Raw genomic sequence first — 23,149 nt, forward strand, 5'->3', positions numbered from 1 at the left:
CATGTTTAAAAAGGATATGGGAGAGTGAATGATGGGACAAGCAATTGACAAACTCACACAAATAAAAAGAAAAATGATCGTCAATCTGCATGATCTGACCATTTTACATCTTCTTGGTTTCCATTCAAATCATCACCCTTTTTGTTGTCCATATCTTTTGTGATGAAGGCTAAACGATCACGTTTTTATAAATGTCATGCTACATATCATCATAGCTATCTTGCCATCTTATTACTAACTATTTAAAAATAATAGACAAATATGTTAGAATGTCGAAAATTTCAGCGTATCGAAAACACGGACCAGTGTACTATGTATCATAATATAAATGATCAAATTTTTTTCAAGTATCCAACCACTTAATGCATTGAACCGTGTTTCCGGTACACTAAAAAATCTCTTCAAAACATGAGCATTCGATGTAAAACTAATTGTTTATCAAAAATCTTAAAATTAACTGACAGTAAGAGTTCAAATTTAAAACTATTTAAGTACTAATTTAGACTTTATCATGTGTTGTGCTTACAACATGTGTCCCACGAGAGATTTTTTAGTGTGCTAGGAACACGGGGCGGTACATCAAATGTCATAGTATAAGTGGTTGGAGATTTTTTTTTTCCAATTTCCAAACACTTGTCTTATAATACTTGGTATACCGAGTCATATTCCAGTCACATTGAAAAAAATTCATGTCCCACATGCAAATTTTTTTAATCTAACACACGACAAATTCCTGTTTAGTAATTTGAGAATACGTTAAGTTGTTAGATTGTCATACAAATAACATAATTACGATATCATGTTAAGAATGTACATCCAAAGCTAATTCGCAACTTGAGTAGAGATCAGAAAACTTCTTAAGCAGTTATACTATACTTTCATTATTTGAGAAGACAAAGAGTATCTTATACGTACGTGTTCTTTGTGGGTTTGAAACAAGGGGCGAATTGGGATCTAATCCCCACAGGCTGTAAATTCTCAAAAATATACCATTTGTTCAATCAAGCGAATCCCATCTTCTTCTGTCCTTAAAATATTCGTCGACTTGTCAAAAAAACATCACTGTAGCAGTATCCGAAACCAACGACAAATTTTTAAAGTTCACACAACTTGCCACAGCCCCACGAGTCTCTCCTCCTCCACCTGCTTATAAGTAGCATGGCCACCTCTTGCCCATACCATCATTCCCTTGACTTCTTCACTATCTGAGTCCCTTTTGTAAACCCTCGTTTAACTTTAGCTCCCTAACACCATACACATTATCCTCTGCCACTCATCTTATCAGCTCGCGGCAACCGGCGTACGATTCAAACTTCCGGTTTATATCTTCCCGTAAGATCGCAATGGCATCGGTTTCTTCCTCGAGGAATTTCAACTCCTCGTGGACGCCGAAGGAGAACAAGCTGTTCGAGAAGGCGCTGGCCGTGTACGACAAGGACACGCAGGACCGCTGGCATAATGTGGCCAAGGCCGTCGGCGGAAAATCTGCGGAGGAAGTAAAGAGGCACTACGAGATTCTGGTGCATGATCTCATGCACATAGAATCCGGCCATGTCCCTATACCAAATTATAAGTCCGCCGGCGGCAGCGGCAGCAACAGAGGATTTGGTGATGAGCAGAGGTAAGAGTAGTTATGTTTTCATTTGTCATAATCTCTTAATTGCTTCTAACCATTCAAAGCTAATCCATACTGTCCATATTCTTCTCCTTGAAAGTAGCTAGACATCCTAGTGCATGAAAGATTTTTCAGGGCGTTAGGAACACGGCTTGGTCACTAAGTGTCATAATAAAAGTGGTTGGATATTTTGAAAAGAAATTTCACTATTGTATCATAACACTTAGTGTAATGGTATGTGTTCCCGACATACTGAAAAATTAGAGGATTCTTTACTGTAACAATGTCAATCGTATTTCAGCTTTGATGGCATATTAGAATTTCCGCAACCAACTCAAAATAAATTGTTATGACTCAACAAGACGAAGATCGTACAAACTATTATGTTAGGTTTTGATTCCCCAAAGTGCAATTCACCTTCCCCACGTAAAATTGCATGAAAATATGTTCTTCCCTTTAAGTGTAAACTATTATGTTAGGTTTTGATTCCCCAACGTGCAATTCACCTTCCCCACGTAAAATTGCAAGAGATTTTCCATGCTGTCTATATTCTACTCCATGAAAATATGTCAATCGTAACTTGGTTTTGATACAATCTTAGTCTGGAGCATTCGACATGAAATTAATTATTATTGACTAAAGAAACAGAAGATCGCCTAAATTGTTACGTATGGTTTTAATTCCCAGACGTGAGAGTCACACTCTCAACATGGGATTCAAGAGCTATATATTAGTTGAAAGCTGTATGGGTTTGTAGCTTGTCCATGAAATTTTTTTCAGTGTTCTGAGAACACAATCGGGTGCACCAAGTGTCATTAGTGGTTGGAAATTTATTTTTTCAATCACCCAACTACTTATATTATAACATTCGATGTATCAGATTGTATTCTCGACACACTGAAAAGTTTCTGCTTACCCTCTCTTTCCATAATGTTATTCACTATGTTTTCCACTTATCGAAGCGACAATTCAAACTAAAAACACTAACTTGAGTACTCCCCAATAAATTTTATATGATTTTTTTTCTATATATTTTGTATATGCATCCACATCCCATACTATATTCAACTGCAATTCCTAAGGAAGAAGAAGAAAAATAATAATAATAATAATAATAATAATAATAATAATAATAATAAAAAGAAAAAGAAAACCACATGAAATCTAGTCCGTACTTATTTTGGATTGCACACGCACATGTTCCTATGACTAAAGTAATTGAGAAAAATTGTGTGACGCCAAACACTCCTTTTAATTGTTTATCACAATCTCTCATTAATCCCAAGGCTTGGCGAGATTTTTCAACATGCCACGAAGACTGTCAGGTACACCAAGTTTTATAATATAATTGGTTCAAAACTTGAAAATATACATTTTCAATCAATTGTATCATGAAAGTTGGTATTTGGGGCTGTGTTCCCGAACACACAGAAAAACTCTCCTAGACTTGCTAGCGACTGTCATTGGTGGCAGAGATTTTTTAGTGTACCCAAAACATGAGGTGGTACACCAATTATTCTACAAAGTGGAGAAAAGTTTTTGTTTCAAGTGTCCCTACTTGTATAATGACATGATGTATGTGACCGTGTTTCGAGTACATTGAAAACTCTCCCCATTGTTGGATCTAGCTAAACCTCTTGGCCGCTTTTCTAGTTCATGAAAATGTTTATAAATATATACTACTTACGCATACACAAATACACACCCAGTAATCCATGCGTTACACCTGGGAATATATTAAAAACAGGACATCTTACTTAAAAAAGAAAGCTCCTAGCAAAAAGATGCTAATTCAGTCTGTTAAGCTAATTAGGTATGGCGTTGTGGGATTGGTAAGATAATGCCACTTGGAGTGTTGGGATAATCAGATTGCTCAATTAGCTCAAAAGATGCTTAATTAATTGCTTATTCAACTTGGAGGTTTGACATTATCTACAAAGATTTTTTATGCATTACTTGGAAGATGGAATTAATATATATTTCTAGTGCTAATTACTCTCTTATCTAATCAGGCTTATGAAAAATTTGAAGATCTGATGGGAGGGAACAGAAGACTTGTAAAAAGAAGAAAAATGGATTAATCTGTCATTCTCTAGCTGTTGTTTTCCTTCCTTCCAAAAGCCTAGTGTGCAAGAAAATATATGTTATGTGTTTCTCTTTGTATTTTGTGTTTGGTTTTCCTATTCAAAATTATTATTTTATGAACTAAAACCACAATATGACGTCAACATGCTTGGAGTACAAGTAATCAAGATCGTGTATCTTTGCACGCCAAATCTTGTCTCGAATCTCTCTCCATAACAACGCTCATATATGAAGTATAATTAAAAAAAAAACACTACAATAATCATACCAAGAAAAAGGATAACAAAACCAAAACGACTAAGAGGAAATAGCAAATCCCCAGAACGAGGAGAAGAGAACTAAAACAGCAAAGATAGCAGATCCACAAACAATATTACCGGTGAAACAATTCGTCGATCAGAATATTGCAGGTGATGAGAAATCTCAGATTAACAAATGGATACAGGCAGATTAAGTAAAATATATTACTAATCAAATGCACGATCTGTAACAGTATCAAAGTGCTTTGGTCCTTTCCAATTTGTTCCAATGCGATGCAAAAATTGAAATCGAAAAATGGAGATGCGGGGTATCGATCCCCGTACCTCTCGCATGCTAAGCGAGCGCTCTACCATCTGAGCTACATCCCCAATTGTTGAATACTGACGAATTAAATTTATTTAACGTTAAATTAAAAGTTGATGGACTTCGTTGGACGCTTAACTTTGTGTCGAGAGAGCTAGGCCTAATGTTTTTGTGTATGGCTTACACATCCTTTTACCTGACACGCATCATCACAACAAATTTTGAGGTCCAGAAATCGGATTATGTGTCTGTGCGGAATCATACACATTACAAAAAAAAAAAAAAAAGACACTTATTACTCTACCCTCTTAATTTGTCGTGGTAACTTGGCCCATGTTTTGATCCCATCCCCTCTCACAAACCCCCTAATTTTTTTACCAATAAAAAAAGAGAGAACAAAACACATAATATGTCACCCGTAGAGAAGACCACCTCCACGATCACGTGGTCTCACTGGCTAAAGCGTTTTAATATGGTTGGACGACTTTGTTGATACTTCATGAGTTTAGGATATAACTTAAACATAAATGAACATTTTATAATACAATAAATTAATAACATCAAATGTCAGTATAACATATAAATAAATAAATAAACGAATGCGATGAATTAATAACACCACGTGTTAGTATAATATAATTTGTTAAAAAGTAAAGAAAAACACCATAAAACATGCCACACTCGAATTTATAGGTTTTGTTACATACCACTCCTAATAAGGGAGCTTTCTGTTACCACAAATTTATGCTAGAGAAAGGGCAAAATTCAATTTGGACTCTAAATTTAGCATTTCCTTTCATTTTCACCCTAAACATTTACTAAATATATGCCCCTGATCAGCCACACTTAATCCTATAAATAAAACACAATTTCAATCCTAATTTTAAGTTCACATAAATAAATTGTGTTTTCTGAACTATTTGTTTAAAGATACTACAAAAAACAAAAATTCAAACAAAAAAAAAAATGGCAAAGATTGCGTTCGTGTTGATTTTCACATTGGTGTTGCTTATGTCGATCCAGGCGGTGTTGGGTGACGACGATTTCCTGGAAACTGCAAAGGATCACATAAACACCGCTGCCACGGCCGCCAAAGATGCGGCTGATAGCGTGTCCAAATCGGATGCCTTTAAGGAAGCGAAGGAGACGGCGTCAACATGGGGTGATTGGTTTACGGACAAATTCCAGTACGTTGTCACATTTTTTTTGGTTTAATTATTTACATATACATCATCAATTTTGTCAGATTAATTATGTATTAACTCGAGTTTACTTTCTAGTGATATGGGTTTCAGCTCGGACGACGACGATGACGACCATGACAGCAGCTCAAAGGCACCGAAATCAGAATAATATGGTTGTTTTAACTGCCCAGTAATCTTCAATTTTTTAATGTTGTAATTACTTTTTGGTTTGTTGGCCTTGGACAAAGATTTACCTAGTTGAATCTTTACCTCATGAGAGGAGTTGAGGCTAGAGATGTTAGATTCCCATATATTATTTGTAAAATAAGAGATTCAACAATGTTGTAACTAAAGCATATTTATGCAATTTTTGCATCCAACTTGTTTTTTAATATAAGCGATATTTAAGATTTCATGCGGTCGGAACTGTTTTAACCATTTCAATTACAAACCCTGATTAGGCTGACCTAATTGTTTTTAATCACTTGCGCTACGAAACTCAATCCATTGAGAAAATGATCTTGAACTTTAAAGACAATGACAATTATTTGAGGGTAATAATTGTGAGGCTTTTTATTCATAATGGTTTCTGATCGTCATAACTCCGTACTTTGGTCTCTGAGATTTAAAATCGATAGAAGTGGTTCCTGAGATTGTCCACCCTCAATCACTTTTGTTCGTCTGTGAAATCTTTGTTACATTGAGTATTTTTGTCATATCAACCCCTCCTCTTGAACTGGTGGTTTCTTCAATTTAACAGAAATTTTTCAAAGAATGACAAAAATGATTGACGATGGACAATCTCAATGACTAATTCTATCAATTTTAAATCTCAACCTTAGTGAGCAACTATGACAATCTCAAAGACTAATTTGGCTAAAAAGACTAATTGTGAGGATCAAACAAGAAACGGGAGTAAATTTTAGTGACACTTCACAATTAGGGGAAAGACTTACCCACAACGAAAATATTATTATAACATTTCTCAAACTAATTATGTGTTGTCTGTTTTAATATTTTTTTTTTCTACCTTAAAATAATGACACAATTCAGGAATGCAAATGGTTTGCATGCACTTGCAGATAGTTTCCGCACAAAGCAAATTGGGACGGGCCTAATTGGGCCATCAATCTCCAAACTCGTAGTGGATTCGATGGAAAGGCCCAATTAACCCAAGTCAAATCAACCATGCTAAAGTATCAAGAAGATCAAGAAAATATGGCATAGTAACTCATGTCTTTTAGATTTCGACCACAAAAAAAAAAACTTATTCGTGCCATGTTTTTAATTTTTCAATTTTTGTCAGAATAGTCATGTCAAAGTGACACATTTTCTTCTATATTTAACGAAGTATTTTATGCTTTGAGAATTTGGGTCGTTAGATCTGATTATTACATATTTAACAAAAAAATTAACAACTAAAACTCTAAAAGTACGAAGCGTACTAGAAAATTTTGGTAAAGTTGACTAACTAGAGCAGTTCTCACATTAAATAAAACTAATGTAGGGCCAAATCATATCAAATGTAAACAGCGTGAGGTCAAGTAGAATCAAAATACTAAAGATGTCTCGTATGTTTGCCTAACAGCAACAGGTCTGCTGTTTTCAAACTTCGTGTCTCTTCTCTAATCACTTGACACGTGTCTTCTAACTTAATAAAACTTCGTATTTCTTATGTAATTACTGTCTTTCAACTTAACAAAAAGTTACCAGTGTTATCACAAAAATAATAGTTATTAGTGCTAATCTTTTGTTAAGTTGAAAGACATTTAATAAGCAATTAGAGAAGATACACGATGATCGAGGACCAGCACACCTCCATCAAGGTGTGGCAACAATTAAGACAAAAAAAAAACTTGCAACATAACTCCTGGATATAGAAAACTACTTCAGAGTCTTCCTCACAATTCCATGGCATGGCAAAACTAATACGATAAGATCTTGTTAAACAAGAAATAAAGCTGAATAATTAGAGCAATAACAAAGTCCTCCCTTCACTACTGACGAACGATAATCATGCAGATATCTGATCTAGCTAACGCTGGGAGCCTAAGCCTGTTTCATGTTTATACAAATCTCACTTAATTAACACTTAATCTTAATACTACTCTTAATCTCCCTTTAATCTTCAGCTGCTGCCCCTACCTCCCCTCCTTCTCCCTCCACATTCTTAAAAGACAGACCTGTAGCGATGGCATTAGTAGTAGCAGTGACGTCACCCTGCTTCTTAATGGTGTTTTTGTTGTTATGCATCCAAACCCTAAGCACCTGCCTCTTCACTCCCACCTCCGCACAAAACCTCTCCACCTCCTCCTCATCCTGCTTCTGAATTCTCCACCCAACCTTCTCCCCAAACTCCATCATCCTCTCCTTCTGTTCCACCGTGAACTTTGTCCGAAACCGCTTCTTAGACAAAGCAAACGGCGGGACAGTTCCACCCTCAAAAGCATTCAGATCCTCGCTCGAACTCTCCGTCCCTCCACCGCTGCTCCCGAACGCCACATTCACAGGCTGGACAATCGGAGGCATCGCGTACTTCTGGTGGTGGTGGTGGTGGTGGTGATGGTGCAAAGCCGAGGAAGGCGAAGGCAGCGGCGGCGGAAGCTGAAGCGGACTCAGCATTATGCTCGACCTTCTCGAGCCGGGACTGAAGGCCGCCGTCTCCCCGTCCACCTCCTTGCGGTGAAAGTTGCGGTGGCAGTCGCACGCCGCACATTTCAAAGCCTCCATCGTCCCCTCCTGGCCGCTCGGCATGAACTCTCCGCAGCCGTCGAAGACATTACCACCAATGTTCGCCGCGTGGTTCTTGAGGCACTCTCTATACCTAACAACTTTTGCCAACGACTTGGGCCCACCACCACCGCCACCGACTCCGGCTTCATGTGGGGCCACCGGGGTCCCGGATAGGGCACGATCCGGATCTGGGTCGCGGATCAACGGCTGCAACGGGATAGCAGCTGGGTGGTGGTTGTCTAGGGTTTGGTGCTGGTGATGAGGAGCAGTGGCAGAACCGTAATTCCCAGTACCATTGTGAATCCCAACTCTTCTCTTTTGCTGGTGATCTGCTGCTGCCGCTGGCGACGGCGATGATTCTTTGGTATTTAAATGAGCATAGCTTAGCGAGCCTGACGTCCTCATTTCGTTATCTTGTGCCCTAAAATCCATGGATTTTTTGATATTCTCTCACAAAAACACACAATCTTCAATAATTTAATACCAAAAGCTGTCACAAAAGCATCGTCTCATTGATTTCAAACGAGTATTTGTGTACTTTCTTGGGGTTCCGAGTCCTCCTTCTGTTAATTAATCTCTGCTGTTCTAAAATAAACAAAAAGAAAAACACAAAAAGGCAGAAATATGTTTCAAATATATGACAAAATTAGAAGGCATATATATAGCTATGTAGCTACATCTTTAAATGTGCATCCATCCTGTTCCTAGTATATATAATCTTGTCTCGAAGTTAGTATAAATATTAGGGTGCTAATCCCACCAAAACCCATGTCGTAATTTTCAACTGTTTTTGCGAAAAACACAGCTTTATGGAGAGAGAGAGAGAGAGATGAAAGTACTCACAGTTTGTAAGAAAGAGAGATAGAAACAAACAGCTGCAACAGCATCTTTGGCATGACTGCTTGAACATCTATATGGTTTTAGAGAGAGAGAGAGAGAGAGAGAGAGAGAGAGAGAGAGAGAGAGAGAAAGCTAGACAGCTGGGTTTGTGCTGGGTTTAGGCTGGGTTTGGAGCTGGGTCCATTGAGATGTTGGTGCTTTTGTGCTTCTATGCTTCCAACAAGAGACAGGTTGGTTGCTTGTGGTGAGGCCAGCGGGAAGGATAGAGTCCAACCAAACCAACTAGTATACCAAAGTAAAAAAGGAGAGAGTAGAGAGAAAAACTAGAGAGAGAGAGAGGAAAGGAGTGAGAGGGAGGAGGGGTGCGTAGTGTACTACACTGCACACGCTGGCTTTCTCCCTTTGCAAGTTTGCAGATTACAAAACAACCGACAACGTCATGTTCAGACCTCTCCCACGCCCTGCCACAGTAGGACCCATCCCTTACCCCTCAACCCCTTCCTCCCCCTTCCATTATTGCCCCTGTTTTTGCCATTTCTTATCTCAACACACTTCACCTCTCAAATGACCCAAACTTGCCCATTTCCAGCAACCCTTTGATGCGACGTAAGCTTTGCCTTTGATGATCGTCACTTTTTGCTTAATGTTTCCTTAATTAAACACATACTAAGAAGACTAACTAACTGTTTTTTTCGATAGGCCATAAGGATACTACTGATTGATTGGTCAAATTATGGTTTGAGCAAAGACTTTATATATATATATATATATATAGGAAATTTTTAAATGAAGGGATTCGTATTTTTTATAAAAATGAGGATTAGTTGTGGGGTTCACATCATATCGAACTTTAATGATCTGAACCGTCTATTTTTCAAGTTGCACCTCATAGATCAGCCTTGCAAAATATTAACCAAATCAGAAATGTTTAAGACATATAATTGGGTTCAAAGAAATTAACGAATACTTTGTTATATAAGAAAAAATGAAATTTTATCTTGATAATTAAATGGGCAAATGGTTTCGGATTGAATTGAATTTTTGCAAGGATGATCAATGAATCGAGACTTACAAAATAGACGGTTCGAATCGTTGAAATTCGATGTGGAGTAAGCCCCACACCTAATCCTCATTTTTTTCAAAAAATGAGGATCCCTTTGCATAAAAGGCCTGATATATTTATGTATATATAGTCTATGTAGTTTTCGTTGTCGCATTTTACAAATCAACTTGTGAGAGTGACAATGCTAGGGTAATTGGACTTTTGGATTTGTAAATCTTATCTCTTACTAGTTATATGGATTATAATACAAACAACTAATTTATCTGAAACAATTACAGTGATCGATAAGACAGCTCAGATACGAATAAATCTTGTTAGCAATGAGACAAAACACATGTTCGAAAATTGACAAATAACTCAAACTGTACAAACACCACGAACGTGCACTTCCTGTGCTACATTTGTTGAAATTGTAAAGAAATTAAATCATGATCCCTGAAATGCAACAACTAAAGGTTGTATTTTGCTAATTGTTGCAACTCAAGAATAACGACTTAGTCTTGAGCATTTTTTTTTTCCAGACAAATTAACGTGCAGTGACAATGTGAGGATAAATTAAACTTACATGAAACAATTAATCATGCAACGCGAATAAAGTAGCTCATACGTAAATAAAGATTCATGCACCTGCTATTTTAATACAGAAAACTTATCTAAATTGATCACGATGATCGAAAAAGGCAAATCAAAAGCCAATAGATCTTCATACACCAATTATAATACAGACACCTGACTCATCTAAAGTAAACACGGTTATCGAAAAGACAGCTTAGACATGAATAACTCTGCATTCACCCGTTATAATACAGACAATGGATTTGGCTAAAAATATTATGGTGATAAAAAAAGGCAGCTAAGATGCCAATAAATCTTTATTTGTCTGTCATAATACAAACAACTAACTTACTTAAGGTGATGACATTGATTGAGAAGATAGCTCAAATGCAAATAAATCTTCATACGCTCGTTATACTACAAGCAACTGAAGCAATCAAGTAATTGAAAAAGGCAGCTTAGATGCCAATAAATCTTCATACAACTAACTTACCTAAAACAATTACGCAGTCAAATTGCATCCATACTTTAATATCTAACTGATGTGGGTTACAATTAATAGGATAATTCCATGCAAAAATAACTAAACAAAGAAGGGTGAAAGTGAAAAGTACTGTTAAAGTGGTCTTGTCGTTTTTCCCTATCTCTCTTATGTCTCTTTCTCTCTCTTAATTTCAGTCTGTCTTTCACTAACTCGGTGAGTCTGATTCATATTCAGAAGCATCAAGGAGCTGAGGAATTGAAAGGGCTAACGTGCTGTCTTCTGCAACGCTTTGATCTGATCATACAACCACGCTTGCCCCAACCAAACCCAATACCATTGCCTTTCCTTTCTCTCATGCAATCGATGGCTTTCTCTCCCTCTCCCTCTGTATCTCTCTCTCTCTCTCTCTCTCTCCACGTCTTCCTTGGTACTTGCCTTTCCCTCTGCGATAGCGACCTGCTGCTACTATTCATCTGTTTTTCTTTTCTTTTCCCTTTTTTCAGTCCAGCTTTCCCACCAATTCTGTTCAAGTTTTATTTTTCTTCCTTCAAAAATTAATTTCAGACTTGAATATTAATGCACCTTATATGTTTTAAGGAACAGAAATAATGGAGAAGATGAAAATGGAATCTGTTCCTTCTATTTTTTCTGCTCGGTGATATGTTCCTTTCTCAACCAAACTAAGCAGTAAAAACAGTAGCTTTATTATTATCCGGTACATTAGAGGTAAAACACACAAACATATGTAGGCTTCATTTCGGGTATAAAAAATGTGATAAGAGTAATTTTTTTTTATAAATTATGTCACGCATGATTGTACCTCCACAATAGAATACTGGCATAAAAGTCACCACAATGGTTTAGTGACATCTTCAATATTTGTAAGTGTAAAATATTAAGGTCAACTTAAGTAGATATTAAATTCGATACTAAATAATGATTTGACTCGTTGTGCGACTTAATATATATGTATTTTTTTTTTGTTTCGAAACAATACTCCTTAAGTTTGGGATAAATTATTTAATTAATTACTATTCAAATGTTTATACATGTGTTCGACATACATAACTAATATGTGAAAAATTCAAAACTCATGTATTATAATATATATGTATATATAATATCACATGTGATCATAACAATTGTGCACATAAAAAGTTATTTAAATCCTACATTTTGCAGGACAGATCCTAATTTTTGAGAAATTTTTTAGTGTGCTAAGAATAATATCGATACATCAAGTGTCATAATACAAGTGGTTGAATTTTTTTAAGTATCCAACCACTTGTATTATGACTTTAATTCACCCGAAACGTCTTTTCGGCAAACTGAAAAATCTCTTCTAATTCTCCCTACTACTTCGTTACCTGATGCTACTTCCATGGCTCACAAATTTCACAGGATGTTACTCAATTATGTTAGGCACGTCAGGAGTGTGATTATTTAGATACAAAAAGAGAAAACAATATCTAATAATAGCATACTGCAAGCATGACTTCCATAACTATAACTCCTCCAATTTATCTGCAAGGTATTTTACAGAATTTTAGGTCTGAAATAAAAGATTGTTATCCTTGGAGTAATTTTTATTCGTTGATTGACGGCCCTTTCATTCGGCACCAATGAATCGCTACAGTCGACTTTTGCCAATGCTCAACGGGTGACTCTTGTAGCTAATCTCCCTTTTATCTTTGCTCTCGAGAAGTGAAATTTAGTTTAAGTTACACAACAATGAGTTAGCCATAATATTTTGGTATTGGATTCGTCTCTCATTGGAGACAAATCTAAAACCTTTTTTCAGAGAGGGTTTGGCTAAGTCATACAATGAACAATCTAATTTGATATCGAATTCGCTATCAGCGAGATTCGAATCTAAGACATCACACTTACAAGTGAAAATGAATACTACCAGATTGTAATACTGACCGGCTAAAACCTTTTACTTACAAATCGATATAAATATCACTGGACCCTGAAGGTAATGTGGCGACAGCTCCAAGTTCAGGAAAATGAATGATATAAACCTTACACGCCGTTTCATGTTTTGCCACTGAATCACTGATCAATGGGTAACTGAAGAGGTCCTACACCCTGAAAAAAAGGGTAACGGTCCTACAAATGTGGGCCCGAAAGATTCAAAAAATATACAAAGCGTAAAAGCCCAACTCGCATAGTGAAACAAAAGCCGTAAGATCTAGTTTTTCAACGGTTCTATTGGGTCCACGGCCCACTATTTTTAATATTATATTATTGATATAGCCACCAATCACCATCAACCTCGGAGACACATAGGGCCAATTACAGATTTTGTCCCTCCTGTGGTCCTATGCAATTGATAATGATGTATTTTCCTAAAGGGCATTTGGGTCCTAAAGTATTAATTCTTGATTAAGGTTATTTATGGTAATAACTTACCTATCTTGTCAATCACTTAGCACTACAATTTACGATGTATATCTGCAGATGTAAGTAGAAGATTTTAAATTTAATTTTGTGAATAAAGAGTACGTTACTAAATTATCGTATCTAGTCTATTGTGTGAATAATTTAAAATTTTATTATATAAAAAGAAAAATGAAATCTTCTTTTTTTTTTTTTTTTTTTTTTTTTTTTACAAACTATAACTGTAGTTGGTGAAATTGTTAGTTGTTAAGAAGAAAAGATGGTCGGTAAAGATCGAACCCGCACCAAGGTGCATACGCATCATTGTTTTTCTTCACTGCGACAAAGAATCATCTGCAAAAGAAAATTAAAGTTAAACTTGCGACTTCTTTCATCATAGCACTAAATTAGGTTTTTAAGTTTTCTTTGTGACATTCAATACTAGACATGGTTATGATTAGATTCTCAAAATTGATATGCACTTAGAAAAGGACACGCATTGCATTATTACTAAATCATGTCGTAGAGTAAAACCATCGTGTTCTGACTTGCCGAGAGCAAAATTTGTGTAAAAATTTCACTAAAAGTATGAGCTAATTATTATTGGAAAACTCATCAACCTTATCCTAATCACATATAATTGTTGGTTTAATTTATAGCATATTCTCTCACAGAAAAAATTTCAACGAGGGACGATTTGAAGCATTGATGAGAACGAAAGAAAGTTCTCTCCTCTCCCTTCACCCACCACCACTTTTCTCCACCCTTCTCCTCCTCTTCTCCCCTCACTTTTTCTCCACCCTTCTCCTCCTCCTCTCCCGCCACCTCTCCCCTCACTTTTGGGAGCATCACGATTCACGCTTGATGAACGAAAAACAAAACGAGAAGGCATCGGGGCGGAGGCGTGAAATTCGGTAATTTCTTGGTTACATGGGGGTAATACAGGTATTTTCAGGGAGAGTGGGAGATGGGAACCTTTTTCATCAAAGCCCAGCCCAATTATAACTAATGGGCTAGCCCAAATGATCCATGAGCCTTCTGGGCATCATCACCTTTCCAACTTTTGATCATTTGGGCACAGAACATGATAATACTCAAAAGCGCAAGAAAAACAGTCCCGCAGAGTCACTGAATATCATTGGCATCATCCTCAAAATTTTGAATGCAGAAATTAGATCGAAACATCGTTAAGACACCGGTACCTTAGCGTTAGCAAGCAACCGCGAAAAGCCGAATCCAGAAAAAGACTCCTCGCTGAAGCTCATGTGTAACAGAGAAAGCAGACTGCAAAAACACCATTAGTCTTGTCCTTTGAAATTTAGTTAACAATATGCATAAACAACAAAAATGCACAAGGGCTGTTTTGGGTGCTAGGGCAAAATCTAAAGCAGCTAAATTATGGCCTCAGGTGTTGATTCCACACCCACGCCGAGTGCCGGATAGCATCCACAGGTGAAGGGTGTTTTCCATGTCTACAGAACCTACATGGGTAAAGGCATTGATGCATTGCATTCTATCAAGTCCTACAAGAAGTCTCGTCGCCCACATAGAATCGATGTTTTCTAAATTGAAGACAATAAAACAGAGAACAGACAGTATTTATTCAATCCCAAAAACATAATTACTGAATAGGGTTCGATACACTCTGATCCTTGGAGGGGCTTGAATGTCGCAGAGCTTTCGGCAGCAAACTTTCCACAGGAGAACTATTCTTGCACTGCCCAAGCTGAGTTAAAAAAAAAAAAAAAAAAACAGAAGATGGCAGATAGACCGACAAACATCTCATTTCCACTCCCGATCAAGGTCCCCAGGTACAGGCCCTGCATCACATGGCATGGAAAAGGATAGTTCATCGTGAATGCATGCCCCATTCCTTCCATAAAAAGCAACAACAATTAAAACTTTTGCATACATACATTTATTTCATCAAATAGCTAAATACGATGAAAACTGAACTACGGCTAAACTAATCCAGAGTTCATACTCAAAATAACAGTTACAGAAATTGGTCGTCACCGCAATCAAATAACAAGCAACAAAGAAAAACTGCAAATGTTGGTGCATCATGTAATATTGATTCTAGAAAATCTACCGCTACTACCCACTGAACCAGATACAGGGACAATAAGAAGAGATTTTCACAGAAGACTAGAATACAAATAAAACAGGACCCACAAGCAATGGTAAACCAATAGTTCGTACTATCGTGCATGGTCCTCAATTAGATTATATCGACCCAAAAAACTCTTAGGGCTCTCAGCCTCTAAGAAATTTCTTCACAATAAACCAATAGTAACAAAAACTGGAGTACCGCACAACTAATAGCATATATTGGTCAAAATCCTAAAACCATCAACAAAAGAGAAAACTTACAAAGACCTGCTGACAACAATGATGGCTGTATCTTGTTCTTCTACTTCCATACACCTTTACCTCTTTGGAATACTACGGCTCTGACTGAGAAACTACAAGCATATTTCATAATTCATAGCTCGGGAAAAATACCAAGCAACTAAGCTGATGCGGATAGACTGGGAAACAACCTACGTATGCTCTTCGGAGTGTTCTAAGATGAAGAAAAAGAGCTAATACATTAAGAGGCTGAAATGGTAGAGGAAATACTTTGGGGTCTCAATAGGGAAAGGTTTAAGGTGTAAAGAAAGGGAATTGACGAACACATTCTGACAGATTTCTATGGCAAAAAAAATCCAAGTAACTTTCGCATTTTGGTTAAATGCTGAAGCGCTGAAATGGAAAATACGTAAAATTCAAGTGTTGTCATGGAAGAAGTAGAAAGAAAAAGTTGCTGGTTGTGGCCTATTTGGGATAATACAGATGTACACAAACTCAGGATAGTACATGGAGAATAAAAGACAAAGAAAGCTCAGTTTTTAACCTTTCCATTTAAAGGCATTCACGTAACGTTTATCAAACATGTAACTATTAAAAGCATGCACGTAACGTTCATCAACATAGCTACATTTTATAAAATCTATGCCTGCCATTAAAACCCAATAGAAAGAGTGCTTATTATCTTCTTACGTTTAGCATGATGTACTAGGGCATGTTTACCTTCTGTTTCAGTGGAAGAAAGTAAATTTGACCTAAAACTAAATTTCACATAACACGTTGACACGGTTCTTTTAACAAAGGTAGAAGTGGCCGAATTTCCTTTCGCTTCTCCATTACACCAACAAAGAGACACATGATGTAACGTTAACTAAATGCCCTTAGCTCTAGGTGGTTTTTCAATCAAACAAGCATGGAGGGAACATGAGAGATGAGTGTCGAAGGAATACAGAATCTTAGAAGTTCCACTTGCTTCGCGCTATGACAATGTTATAAGCACGTAACAAAACAGGCAACATATTACAAAGTAGTAGGGAAGCACAACTTCAACAATAGCTCAACTCTACGAGTGAACATGAAATTACAAGGAATAACAAGTTGATCTAAATAAATAAATTAAAAAAACGTTTCAGCAACGATCGGGCAGCGCTACACTCCCAGAGTAAGACATAGTTCAGAGAAAGTGAAGCACAACTTCAACATTGTAATATTCTCAAGCAAACACAGTAATCATCCAATAAGTACAAGACCCGGCATTTCGAGTGAAGACTCCTAAAAGACACTATGCACAAGCATCAAGCAAATGGATTTATCTGGGTATTAATTAACGTGAAAGGGATTAAAATTTATACCCAATATTAATAAGACTGCTGAAGGAATCCATAAGCTGCTGTTGCTGGGGATGCTGCGAGTGCTGCTGCTGCTGCTGTTGCGGCTGCTGCTGCTGAAGCTGCTGTGGTCGCAGACTCGCACCGGCCGCACTCGAAGGAGCCCCATTTGATTCAGAAAATCTCCACATATACATCGTCGCTACTGACCGGTAAGGCCGCCACTTTTCGCACAGCTGCTCCATCTGCGACGGCCGAGGCAGCTCCTCAAGATTGTACAGAAGCTGAACGCCTTTCCGGATTCCGAGGTCGTTGATCGGAAGCACGTCGGGCCTGTGCAGCGAGTTAATCATGAACATGTGCACAGACCAAGACCCGATCCCGTTGACCATCGTCAGCATTGTGAACAACGACTTGTCGTCCATATTTACAATCGCCGAGTCCGATAGAATGCCGTTCTGGTACTTCCGCGCCAAGTCGTGGAGATAACTCGCTTTCCGGCCCGAAATTCCGACTTGCCGGAGCTGCTGCGGCGTCTGGGCGAGCACGGTTTCGGGTACGACGCAGGCCTCGCCGCCGCACAGCCCGATGAAGCGCGTGTAGATCGACGTGCCGGCCTTGTACGCGAGTTGCTGGTAGAGAATGCTGCGGGTTAGGGCAAGGAAGGGGGTGTGGAAGTTGTCGAAGGTCGGCCGCGGGTGGAGGTCGATCAACGGAGCCAGGAGCGGATCGGCGTTTCGGAGATAGCGAATCGCCGTCTCGATCTCTCCCTCGCAGGAAAGCGGCCGCGCCACAATTTTGGGCGCCGAAACGGGGCGCTGCGGGACGGTCTTGATCTTGGAAGCCTTGGTGGCGGCGACGGGTTTGGGGGCTTCCGGTACGACGACGATTTGAAGGGAGGAAGCGGGGTCGGCGCTGTCGGGCGAGAGCTTCCGGATCTTTCGGGGGCGGAAGGGGATTTTAGAAGGGGGGGAAGAGGTCTTGGACGGAGCATTGCTCAGCTCGGTGGGTGTGGGGCCGACTTGGGCGATTGTGGTATCGTCGATGGAGTCATGGTGCGGCGGCGGCTGAGTCGGAGTCGGAGCTTGAGTCGGAGTCTGGGGCTGGGCTTGGGTTTGGGTTTGGCCCTGGGTTTGCTCGCCCATATGTGGTGAGTGTGTTTCAAAATGGATGGGTGGGTGGGTTGACTGACTATACTTGCGGCGGCGGCGCTGGAGGAGTGCGCGGTGGTTTAGGAGGAGGATTGAATTGAAGACATCGGAAAATTGGGAGTGTTCGTGTAGGGAGAGAGAGAAGGGAGTGCAGTTTAAGAATTGACTAACGAGTTTCCGAACGAGTTTAAGGGACAAACTCAGAAGTCATAACTCACTCGGACTAAATATCCAAACCAAATTTTGAGCAAGTAAGCTGTAGATTGGGCCTTAAACATCCCAATTTAACAGGCTTAAACCTAAAGGTCTTGTCCTAAACCGGACTAAACCAATTTCTGGCCCATTAGTTAGACTTTCTAATTGTGTAAGGGGTGCAACTCTGAGGGTTGAACGGTGTAGATGGTCAACCCAACCCTAACCTAACATTCACAATTTGGATTTGGGTTGGATTTGAATTCAAGCTGATTTTATTCAAGTTTAGGTTTCAGTTGAGTTCGGATTTACTTACATTGGGTTTGTGTTTATCCAACTTTATTGAGTTTAATCTTGTAACAGCTTATTTTGCAAGACTATTTAAATTTTGAATCAAACAACATCAATAATAGCTGAAATTTAACTTTACACATCATCATTCACGCAAAAGTAAACCAAATAGTGTGGAGTTCATTTCTAATATTTCAACCATGCGAAGTTAAAATTAAAAAAAGAATACTAAAGTTTTAACTAAAAAAAACATAAAAGCAATATTATCATTCATTCCAATGAAACCAACAACAAACTTCAAAGTCATCCTATAACTTGTACGAACTTATATAATATGAAACAGAATGGATAATACATGCATGAGGCGAGTTTTTATTTCATTCTGACCCGCCTGGTCAAGTTTGAAACCAAGTTGGGCATGGACGAATTCAAGTTGACCTAACTCAAATTGCACCCTACTTGGTGTTACTAACTGATTTTTTTTTTTTTTTTACAACGATATTATCTACACTAAGGGGAGAGGTTGGCTAAACCTCACAATGGGCTAGCAATAATGTGGTTCAAATTCACTTTTGGCAATAATTAAACATAAAATCTTTCGCTTACAAGTGAAGATTAGTAACAGCATATAGTGATGTACTAAACTATGGATAGACGACAAAACAAATACATTAAAGACATAGGATAATAAATAAATATACACCTTATAACGTGTGAAGATTAGTAACAACATGTAGCGATATGAATGTCATACGAAATTTTATATACAGAAATGAAAAGTTTACACATGCGATTCTCATGCAAGGTGGTGCAGTTAGAAAATAGTGGTTTTAATTTCAAATATCATCTCCTTGGCACAAAACTAAAAAAAAAGTGTAAAACTCGTTATATTATGACCAACGCCATACTACTTTTGTGTCGTTGGTTAATTTATGTTCATATAATATTGACACAAAACATCACAATAACGACAAATTCATAGTATAAAAGTTGTCCTCATATTACTATATCTATTGCTTCTAAAAGGAATAAAATGAAGTTTGAAAGAACCTCACTAAAACAATAAAACTATACAGAGTAGGATTCTCTTCCCTTCTATTCTCATTCCATTCCCTCCCCTTCTCTCACGCTTTGTTTTTTATTTTATTGTCTTTATAAAAAAATCAATATAAGATGTTAACGTGGCTTAACCGTAATCATTCAAATAAAAAGGAAATGAAGAAATATTAGAAGGGGAGAGAATCCTTCTCCAAACTATACATCATTTACCAAAACGACACACATGTCACCAAGTAGTTGAGGACTCCGTCGTTTATCGGAGAATTGGACCAAAAAAACAACCGGTGACAAATGTACTTCCACTCCAAAATGTTTGGTATCCACGGGAACCATGCGTGCAAGTAAATTCATTAACAACCTTGTTCCTGCAGTTAAAAAAATTAGAATTCGATTGGATGTGCTTTTAAAATAACTGAAAGCGTTTTTGGTGAAAATATTTTTAGAACCAATCTTTCGTAAAGATGCAAATAAATCATGGAAAAACATTTAAAACTGTTTCTTGGAATAAGCACATAACTAGTGCTTATTGCAGAAAGCACTTAAAGTGCTTTTGGAACCCAAAAATATTTTATTTAAAAGCACATTTAGTTATTTTCAAAGTACATCTAAACAAGCTCTTATTTTTCGTACACTCATTTTAAATAAATTTTTTTTAGCTAAATTTGTTTTTGAGATAAGTATAATTGATCACTTTGATTCCCGATAATAAAAATCGATAGAAATGCTCTTTAAGTTTGTCCACCATAAATCATTTTGGTCATTCCATGAAAGATCTGTCAATATTCTCGTTAAGTTGAAGGGTTGGACAAAAACACTCTTAAAAATATGGTCACATGGTCCTTTCACATAAAATTAATGAGGATATTGTCTGATTTTTCATAGAATGACAAAAGAATTTATGATGAACAAACTCAGAGATCAATTTTATCGATTTTGATTGTCATGGACCAAAATGACAAGTTATGTCAATCTCACAAATCATTTTAGTTAAATAACCTTTATTTTTTCGGTCTTAAGATTGTATAAATAAAAACTAATTAATAGACAACGGTGCTGAAAGAGAAAGTGAAATTGTGATAATTATAATAAACAATATCAGTTGAGAATTGTTATTAGCACTAAAAAAATCTCATTTGATACTCAAAACTTTATATAATTAGAAAGAAAAATACACGTGTGATGAGTGAAAAATAAGATTTTTAGTGTGTTAATAATAGTTAAATGAGTCGTTAATTCTCAACGACCAAAACATTACCTCAGACGAGATACGAAAACTCGAACTTGCATGCTCCAAGTTTTGAACATGACATTGATTGTGATTCTTTTGAAATGATGCCTCTCAAACTAAGGATTGTTAGGTAGAAGATTAGAACTGACAAATCAAATTGATTAAACCAAAATTGTAATCTCTTTGTATTATTTTTTTAAATAAGTTAAAAATTGTGTGAATTGGGTGGAATTTCTGATTAAACAAAAAGAATTAGGTCGAAATTAGTAGATAAGTTTAGTAGCATGCAAAAGCACGTGGATTTTAGTTGTTTTGAATTTTATTTAATTGGTAGGTACAAAATAAATAATTAATAATAATTGAAGGAGTTCATTAGCTGGAAGAGGGAATTGGATTCCATTCGGATCCAAATTGTGAGGATTCTAGGGATCCTCATATTTTAACCATTAATCGTGCATCTTGTTGTCATAAATTATTTGATTTTTTTATTTAAAATTAAACATAAATAATACTTGACAAAAACTAATTACACAATGCACGGTGAACAGCTAAAATATAGGGATTCTTAGGATTCGTACAAAATGGATCCGGGGAGGATCCACTTCCCCGAAAGAGATATGTGCAAGTGCCACTTGATGAAATCCAAAGGACGGACAATGATATACCACTGGCCTACAATTACATATATCAACAAATTAAGGGTTGTTTTGAGATTTTAAATTGACTAAAAGCAATTTTAAAGAAAATATTATGAGTTCTAAAAGTAAGTGTTTTCAGCGAGAAACACTAATTATGTATTTCTCTGTAATAAACACTTCAAATATTTTTCTAAAATTTACTTGCAATTTTACAAAAGATTGTTTCAAAAAATATTTTCACAAAAAGCAAATCCTGAAAATGAACCCCAACATTTCCAGAATTAACATGGCTTATTAACATTGAAAAAGATAATCTCCATCAACAAAATCAAAATCCTTCTAAATTTGGTGGGAGAATATAATTGACACACACTTGAAGGCTACAGAAAATTCCAAAAATAAAATTATTGATGCACAAAATCAGTGAGGACTTTGGTACAATAGAAAGTGTCAAGTTTGTGACCTTTGCTAGATTGCTCCGGTCACTAGTGTGGATAAGTATGTAAACTGATAGAGACAATAAAGCAAACACAAGATGTACGTGGTTCAACCAAATTGGCTACGTCCACGGAGTAGAGGAGTTCTAATTAATTGTGAAGGGTTTACACAAGTACATAGGTTCAAGCTCTCATTTAGTGAGTACTAGTAAATGATTTAGTACAAATGACATTAGGAATTATTGTAGGATAATGATATCCTTTTATAGAAGAGAATTTATAGCTTTGTTCTGACATTGACACATGTCATGATGTGATTGGCTTTTGATGTTGACGCGTGTCGCCCTGTGATTGGCCTCCTGGTTGGAGGGAAACTCTTATGGGTCTTTGACGGTATAACATTGACCGATGCTTTGTAGTTTCGGAATTAGTCAATATGGTATAAACAAAAATATTTTGACAAGTAAACATGAAAACATCACTAGATTTCGAGGTTATAAATTGGGAGAAATTTTTCAATGGGGCAATTTGATCAACCAGTTGATCGGATTATACTTACAAGGAGTGAGATTGGGTGCATGGTGAGTTGTTCTTGTATGTACATGATTTTGAGAATCTCTGATGGGGAGGGCACATTCCTCTATATATGTATGTTCGATCAGATCAATCGTACAAAAGATCAAACTATGTGCATGGTGTTCTTGTATGTACATGATTTTGAGAATCTCTGATGGGGAGGGCACATTCCTCTATATATATATATGTTCGATCAGATCAATCGTACAAAAGATCAGACTATGTGCATGGTGAGTGGTACACGTACATGAAGCTAAAAATTTATACTAGTAGAAGGAACACGTACAAAAGATCAGACTATGTGCATGGTAAGGTATCGTTTGGTATGCAGACGGGACGGGACAGAACGGAATAGAAAGGGACGGGACGAGACAGAACGGGACGGAAAGGGAGCA

At 37.2% G+C, this 23,149-nt stretch overlaps 3 protein-coding genes, 1 long non-coding RNA gene and 1 other non-coding gene across 7 annotated transcripts; 2 read left to right on the plus strand and 3 right to left on the minus strand.

Annotated features, from left to right (window-relative positions):
• The first annotated feature begins 1,163 nt into the window (after positions 1-1,163).
• On the plus strand, positions 1,164-3,778 carry LOC126633568 (protein RADIALIS-like 3). The gene is made up of 2 exons (XM_050304224.1): positions 1,164-1,621; positions 3,628-3,778. Exons 1-2 carry the CDS (start codon positions 1,344-1,346, stop codon positions 3,650-3,652), a joined length of 303 nt encoding a protein of 100 aa, XP_050160181.1. The 5' UTR covers positions 1,164-1,343; the 3' UTR covers positions 3,653-3,778.
• On the plus strand, positions 1,628-2,491 carry LOC126633571 (uncharacterized). Its single transcript, XR_007627092.1, has 2 exons — positions 1,628-2,005; positions 2,095-2,491. It is a non-coding gene; the product is annotated as an uncharacterized LOC126633571 (long non-coding RNA).
• Positions 3,779-4,256: 478 nt separating the features above from the next.
• Positions 4,257-4,329, minus strand: TRNAA-AGC (transfer RNA alanine (anticodon AGC)). The gene has a single exon. It is a non-coding gene; the product is annotated as a tRNA-Ala (tRNA).
• Positions 4,330-7,389: 3,060 nt separating this feature from the next.
• Positions 7,390-9,448, minus strand: LOC126633565 (zinc-finger homeodomain protein 5-like). Of its 2 annotated transcripts, none has more exons than XM_050304219.1 (2): positions 9,025-9,448; positions 7,390-8,761 (listed from the first exon to the last, which is right to left on the minus strand). In XM_050304219.1, exon 2 carries the CDS (start codon positions 8,611-8,613, stop codon positions 7,570-7,572), a length of 1,044 nt encoding a protein of 347 aa, XP_050160176.1. In that variant the 5' UTR covers positions 8,614-8,761; positions 9,025-9,448; the 3' UTR covers positions 7,390-7,569. The 2 variants fall into 2 exon arrangements, with proteins under 2 accessions (XP_050160176.1, XP_050160175.1); XM_050304218.1 differs by having other exon boundaries at positions 7,390-8,766.
• A 5,543-nt stretch (positions 9,449-14,991) lies between these two features.
• Positions 14,992-18,534, minus strand: LOC126633564 (alkylbase DNA glycosidase-like protein mag2). 2 transcript variants are annotated; one of them, XM_050304216.1, is made up of 2 exons: positions 17,207-18,534; positions 14,992-15,378 (listed from the first exon to the last, which is right to left on the minus strand). In XM_050304216.1, the coding sequence occupies exons 1-2, from the start codon at positions 18,325-18,327 to the stop codon at positions 15,288-15,290; spliced, it is 1,212 nt and encodes a 403-aa protein (XP_050160173.1). In that variant the 5' UTR covers positions 18,328-18,534; the 3' UTR covers positions 14,992-15,287. The 2 variants fall into 2 exon arrangements, with proteins under 2 accessions (XP_050160173.1, XP_050160174.1); XM_050304217.1 differs by having other exon boundaries at positions 14,992-15,325; positions 17,207-18,533.
• Positions 18,535-23,149: the final 4,615 nt, after the last annotated feature.

Source organism: Malus sylvestris, chromosome 8 (genome assembly GCF_916048215.2).
Source record: "Malus sylvestris chromosome 8, drMalSylv7.2, whole genome shotgun sequence".
In the NCBI taxonomy this organism is placed as follows: domain Eukaryota; kingdom Viridiplantae; phylum Streptophyta; class Magnoliopsida; order Rosales; family Rosaceae; genus Malus; species Malus sylvestris.

Bases quoted from the DNA above. Each gene is read 5' to 3' on its own strand.
- LOC126633568 (XM_050304224.1), top strand. From the start codon at position 1,344: ATGGCATCGGTTTCTTCCTCGAGGAATTTCAACTCCTCGTGGACGCCG. The intron at 1,622-3,627 runs GTAAGAGTAGTT...TTATCTAATCAG, and splicing joins GGATTTGGTGATGAGCAGAG to GCTTATGAAAAATTTGAAGA.
- LOC126633565 (XM_050304219.1), bottom strand. From the start codon at position 8,613: ATGGATTTTAGGGCACAAGATAACGAAATGAGGACGTCAGGCTCGCTA.
- LOC126633564 (XM_050304216.1), bottom strand. From the start codon at position 18,327: ATGGGCGAGCAAACCCAGGGCCAAACCCAAACCCAAGCCCAGCCCCAG. The intron at 15,379-17,206 runs GTATAAATTTTA...TTTTTATGGAAG, and splicing joins AGCAGTCTTATTAATATTGG to GAATGGGGCATGCATTCACG.